Source organism: Denticeps clupeoides, chromosome 11 (genome assembly GCF_900700375.1).
Source record: "Denticeps clupeoides chromosome 11, fDenClu1.1, whole genome shotgun sequence".
Classification (NCBI taxonomy): Eukaryota; Metazoa; Chordata; class Actinopteri; order Clupeiformes; family Denticipitidae; genus Denticeps; species Denticeps clupeoides.
This window is the reverse complement of record NC_041717.1, coordinates 4,574,747-4,581,001: the sequence shown is the minus strand read 5'-3', so window position 1 is coordinate 4,581,001 and position 6,255 is coordinate 4,574,747. Positions and strand designations below refer to the sequence as shown.

Below are 6,255 nucleotides of genomic sequence, written 5' to 3'. Positions count from 1 at the left end.
TTAATATAATGTGCTGTTCATTTACAGTTGATAGTGGGCCTGTGGTCTCCTCCCGCGTCCGGCGGGTCGGCGGTAGGACCGCGCGGCAGAGCGCGGCGCCCGATCATGTGACAGCGAGTCACACAGACGCACGTTTACGGGAAAAACACACACAGACACACACAGGCACAGACAGGCAGACCCGCAGACCCGCAGCGGCTCGGCGCTACTCACGCACGTTTCCTCAACATGGACTGCGGTATTATAACATCCAAGACGGTGCTGTTGATCCTCAGCCTGACATTCTGGGTGAGTTGCGTTCTGTCTCTTTTTTTTTTGTCTCCCGCGGCCGCGCTGGAACCCTGGGCCGGCGGGCTGGAAACAACACGACTCCCGCCTGAAATGGAGCGTTTAAATTGTGGAAATGAAACAGTCCATCGTCACGATGACCGATTCTGTCGGCGTCTCCGTGAACACGTGGCCTGTATCAAGAGCTGCACCGAAACCGACTGCTTCCTCATTTCATCAGCATCTGGTTCCTAAAAATCAATAAAAAAATGAAATAAACCCTGATCTTTCTCACCCCCGTCTTATTATTATGTAATTTGTATTGCTGACTAATGTTTGAGTTTAAAAGTACTGACTGTTTATAAAACGAGCTCATTTGACTCCATATACGGCGTATTATTAATTGAGAATGGGTTTATCAAATTGATCATAAAACTAGGTTTGCATAGCATTTCCTTATTAAATCTAGTGATCGGCTGAATGAACGTAAATGATGATGATGTGTGTATGTGTATGTGTGTGTGTGGGTGGTGCTGCAGATTGATGGTGGTCATATGAAGCTGACACCAGGGTACATGTGATTAAACTCTTTCTGGCTTCGCCTCAAGGCAGATCCCTACGGAGCAAAGAGTGAACTTGTGTGGGGTGACGTGATCTCACCATGCATGTGAGTGAGGGTGTTGCACAACGACTGTCGATCAGGTGTGGTACATGATAAGGAATTGGGTCGACCCCACCACTATTTTAATATTTCTGGCACTGAAAAACAAGAACGCCCTATCAGACGCCCTTATACAGAGTAGTTACAGGGACAGTCCCCCCCTGGAGCAACTTAGGGTTAAGTATCTTGTTCAGGGACACAATGGTAGTAAGTGGGATTTGAACTTGGGTGTTTCTTTCACCTTATTCCACTTTAAGATCAGTAAACCACAAGATCAGCAAATGTTCACTTTGGACTAGAGCAATATTTACTTGAACCATAGAGTGGAACACAAGCCTTTTGTAAAAAAGGCCAAGGCAGCACTAATTTACTTTAAGTGAATTAGGAACTACTTGCAAGGCCAGAAACAACATCAGATTTTTTTTTCCTCCCACGTCAGTGGGTTTTTTCTGTTCTTACTCTCCTCGGTTTTTCTTTCATTCTTGAGCCACGAGACCTGCGGTAAGTTCCAGTGGGGATTAAGGATGATGGTACCGGGGGTCTCGTGATTGCTCTCTGAGGATCATATGATTGGAGGAATGGAGTCAGGGTCTCTTCACCACGATGGCATGATGATTTTCGGCCAGATCTGGTGAGGAACAGGAAGCTGAATTAGTGAAAACACCCCGTGTTACAGCGAATGGTCAGTGTGTGTTACCTTTTCTTGTCATTTGCAGTACGTGGTATAGACCTTCTGTGGAAAAGTGATCATTTCATTTGTCCACTGCTTTATGTAATGTGTAAGATAGGTTTTAAAGGTAATGCACATGACCTACCATGTCCTAGCATTTGTAGTTCAGACCTTTCACGTCTAATGGAGAACATTTACAGCATTTAGCAGACGCTCTTATCCAGAGTGACTCGCATGTTTTAAAATGGTTGCCTACAACAAAATGTACACCACCAGTAATAACACGCCTACCCTGTGACAAAGATGGACCCGCTTTGAAGAATCCAAGGCAAGAAACATTTTTTGTATGAGGAGAAAGTGAAGCATATTTGATTGTCATCATCAAAACCACTTGAGGGGCAGTGGTGACCTAGCGGTTAAGGCAGCGGCCCCATAATCAGAAGGTAGCCGAATCCCGATCCGCCGAGGTGCCACTGAGGTGCCACTGAGGTACCACTGAGGAGCCACTGAGGAAAGCACCGTCCCCACACACTGCTCCCCGGGCACCTGTCATGGCTGCCCACTGCTCACTCAGGGTGATGGGTTAAATGCAGAGGACAAATTTCACTGTGTGCAGTGAAGTGTGTGCAAATTTCACTGCTGTGCTGCTGTGTAGCACATGTGACAATCACTTCACACACACACAAAAAACAACATGAGTGAATTATAAGAAAGTGTTCAGCATGAACCTTCAGGACTGTTGGAAACCGTCCCGGAGATGCCAAGAGTGTGAAATGCTGCCATCGCAGCAAAAACTCCCTGATTTGGAGACATGCAGATCTAACTTTTTACCTTGTTTGCCATTTTTTGTGTGTTATTTTGCTGTCCTGTCCTCAGCTTTGTTCTACAATGTATCCAAATGCATAATGCATCCAAATTCTGACTGTGTTAAAATTCAACATAATGTAATTGGATCAACACAAATCCTAAAAAATATAGAATTGTTCTCCACATTAATTGAAGTGATGCAAACTCGGTTAACACAGAGTGTGGGAGTGGGAATGAAGCGGTGTGGTAAATAGTCAGTAACAGTCCCATCAATTTGTTTACACAGATGTGATCTTGTTTTTAACCAGCAATCTGTCTCTGTCCATTGCAAAATTATGTCCTATGTCCTGTCCTATGAACACTTTTGTTTTGTTGTGGCTCAGTGTTTCTCTCACTTTTCTTGAAGTTGAAGTTTTATAGATTTGACTCATGGGTGTCTATGCAATGGCAGTTAAGCGTATGAGTTGTTTTAATATAATTGGTGTTTATTACATGTAAATGATTTTCACACTATTTAAAACCAGTGAAACTGGTCATTACTTCACCAGTAATGGCAAGATTAAAACTAGACTAAAATGTTTTTGTCAGGACTTTATTTCCTCTTGTTAAATCGCATTATTATATCCTGGTTTCTCCCATCCGGTCACATAGATGATGTCACTTCTGCAACACGCAATGACAGCAGCATTAATTTCTGATGACGACGCGATCTTTGGACTCACTTTACAATCGTATCAATGTAGAGTATCATTGACTCAATAATACAGTAATAAGATAACCTTGTTTAAATTGTGAAATGTGTTCTACTAGGTTCTTGTACTATATTGTCTGAATTTTAGAATTGCATTACTAAAAAGAAGAGACCAAAATAGACTAAAAATAAAACAACTATACTGCCATCTAAGGGTGATGGGTAAAATGCAGAGGTCACATTTTGTGGTGTCACCGGGATCTGTGCTTGATGTGTAGCACAATGTCAAATGACACTTTCACCTTTAAAGAGGGGAAATGTAATTAAGATCCATTCCAATGTTTAGTACTGCAATAACCTGGTGGCATGTGAACAATTCCCTTCCAGGCTGCTGGAGCTGCGCTGTGCTACGTTGGGGCTTACGTGATCCAGAGCTACAGCAACTTCGATCACTTCCTGGAGGACACGTACACTCTGGTTCCTGCGGTCATCATCCTGGCTGTGGCAGCAGTGATGCTGTTCATCGGCCTGGTCGGCTGCTGTGCTACGCTGAGGGAGTCCACAGTTGGCCTGAGCTTTGTAAGTACAGCTTTCGCCAACATTCAGAGTCTGGGTGGGAGTAGTTATCGATATTTGACGTTTTTTGGCTCAAAGGGGTTTTGACTAATGTCTTTGAGGCAAATTTTGTTCAGAACCTTACAGCCAATAACCAAATTCAAACATTTAAATATATATTTTTTCCCCCTCCAGTTCTTCATAATAATCATGATCATTTTTGCTGCTGAGGTAGCCGCTTTCGTGTTTGGTTTTATCTACATGAACAGGGTGCGTATATCCGCTTTTGTGAAAACATATACAACATATACGTCTCAGCCAGTGCTGCAGGTTGAACGACGTGTTGTCTATCTGTGTTTTATAGATTAAAGGTGGTCTTCAGGTCTCCATGGGCTCCGTCTTTGACAAATACGATGGGCAGAATACAGAAACTCGGGCTGTGGACTATCTGCAGTCTCAGGTACAATCACAGTCGTAATTATATCAGCTCTGAGCTATTAGGAACAAGCTAGAACAATCTAACATCAACTAACATGCTCTCAAGTAAGGAAGCCACTCTCTATATATATATATATATCACACACACACACATATAGATATATAGATATAGATAGATATTGTAATCTGTAATGTAGCTCCATAATGTACTTTTGATGGAATGTGCGAATGTCTGAAAATGTATAACAAACCTTCCTTCGACTACAGCTTCAGTGCTGTGGGATAAACAACTATACAGACTGGAATAATTCCTCTTGGTCCCGGACGCACAACAACACAGTGCCCACCTCCTGCTGTAAGAACGTCACCGGGTGTGTCGGACAAACCGAGCAACCAGACCTCCTGAACACCGAGGTACATGTCCACGCATGGATCCCAGGCTCTGAACCAGATGTTGCCGGATTTTCATGACGGGGGGTTTAGCTTTAGTGAGCATTAGTGCAGTGGTTCCCAAGCCTCCCAGCCAGACTTATCTTCCGTACCTCCAACCACCCACGTGCATCATTAGGTTGTAAACAATCATCTGATCCCAATAAACTGTGGCTTTTTTTTTTTCTGGGAAGGTTTCCTTCAGGGAAAGGCTTATGGGAGAACCCCTGTTTAAATTCAAATGAGTTATGCTCACCACCATATCATAAGCTAACGCTCTGTTTGCACACGCAGGGCTGTGAGCATAAGCTCGAGAAGCTGCTTCAGGATGTTCTGAGTTACGCCATGTTGGTCATCCTTGGCTTTGCCATAGTAAAGGTGCCTGTTCTAATAACTGCATATTTCATTTATTGCCAAAACATACTTCTAATAGTTTGAAATCCATACTTTCATAACTTTTAATCTGTTTTTTTTTCCCCGCCTCCAGTTCTTTGGGATGCTCAGCGTGTGCGTGATCACGTGCAGAAATAAAAGAACCGGATATGTTCCTTTGTACTCCTGATCCAAAGCAGTGGACGCCTGCTGAGCCGGGATTTTCTGCTCACTCCTGGAACCATTCTACTGTCATTTTCACAGGCACGCGCTGCTAACACCACAACTGCATGTGCAACTTAGTGCCTTTTAACGATATTGGATTTTAGACATCTTTACCGTTCTACCAACTAATTTAAGACATCTAGGGGAACTTGTTCATGACTTTAATCATAAAAATGCTGTATTTAAGCAAGATGAAGTGGCACATATGTACAAACTTAAATGGATTTGTGGCATACAGGATTTCTTCCACCAATCATACAGTTTGTTTCAGTTCCTTCATCATGTTTTCCTGCACCTTAGGAAATTCCACAATTTACAAGGAAAATGAGAATAAAAGTGCGGCCTTAAATGTAAGTGTGTGTGTGTGTGTGTGTGTGTGTGTGTGTGTATATACACATACACACACACAACACACACAATATATTGTTTTTGTTTCTCTTTTTTTTTTTTTTTTTAATCTTGTTTCCTACCATTTTTGTGCCACAAGACCTTATTAATTAGATCATGCATTAGATCTTTATAGTGCAATTTCTAAAAAGTAAGTATTCTATCTCTTAATCCCAGACTCTGTATAACCCTCTGTATATGTAATGTACTTCTCGGCAGTTAGTCAGCAGTTCCTAGAAGATACATGGTGGTCTGTCAGGTCTGATAAGCCAAAGTCTTTTTCTACAAGGTTTATCTTTCACACTCAATGTTTTTTTTTTTCTGGATGGTCTCGTGAAATGGTTTCTCTCTTATTAGTAAAGTAATTTTAAAGCCAACATAGGAATGAAATTGAAAATGTATTGTGTTCTGTATTGTGTTCTTGTTTTAGCTTCAGAACTACTATTAATGCAGAGTTGCAGACATATCAAGAAGGTCTAATGTCAATGTTATATATATAAAATCTAAATAAACAATATATTTAGACATCTGTGTAACGTGTTCAATTTTCTATTTGAATTAGAAAAGTATACCAAGTGTACCCACAAGGGGGTAGCAAAAGCACGTTTTTCTGCAAAAATCATTATAAAACATATACAGCATTTAAAGAAATAGTTCTGAAATTGATAGTGAATGTCCATTTATATACATTTACATTTACAGCATTTATCAGACGCCCTTATCCAGAGCGACTTACAATCAGTATTACAGGGA

The 6,255-nt window shown here is 41.6% G+C and overlaps 1 protein-coding gene across 1 annotated transcript; it reads left to right on the top strand.

The window, feature by feature from the left end:
• Nucleotides 1-111: 111 nt before the first annotated feature.
• On the top strand, nt 112-6,031 carry tspan36 (tetraspanin 36). The gene is made up of 7 exons (XM_028996144.1): nt 112-288; nt 3,484-3,675; nt 3,847-3,921; nt 4,016-4,111; nt 4,357-4,503; nt 4,813-4,896; nt 5,006-6,031. The coding sequence occupies exons 1-7, from the start codon at nt 229-231 to the stop codon at nt 5,078-5,080; spliced, it is 729 nt and encodes a 242-aa protein (XP_028851977.1). The 5' UTR covers nt 112-228; the 3' UTR covers nt 5,081-6,031.
• The last annotated feature ends 224 nt before the right edge of the window (nt 6,032-6,255 follow it).

Excerpts from the sequence above, each read along its gene's own strand:
- tspan36 (XM_028996144.1), top strand. The coding sequence starts at position 229 with ATGGACTGCGGTATTATAACATCCAAGACGGTGCTGTTGATCCTCAGC. Across the intron at positions 289-3,483 it reads TCCTCAGCCTGACATTCTGG|GCTGCTGGAGCTGCGCTGTG; the intron begins GTGAGTTGCGTT and ends ATTCCCTTCCAG. Across the intron at positions 3,676-3,846 it reads CCACAGTTGGCCTGAGCTTT|TTCTTCATAATAATCATGAT; the intron begins GTAAGTACAGCT and ends TTCCCCCTCCAG.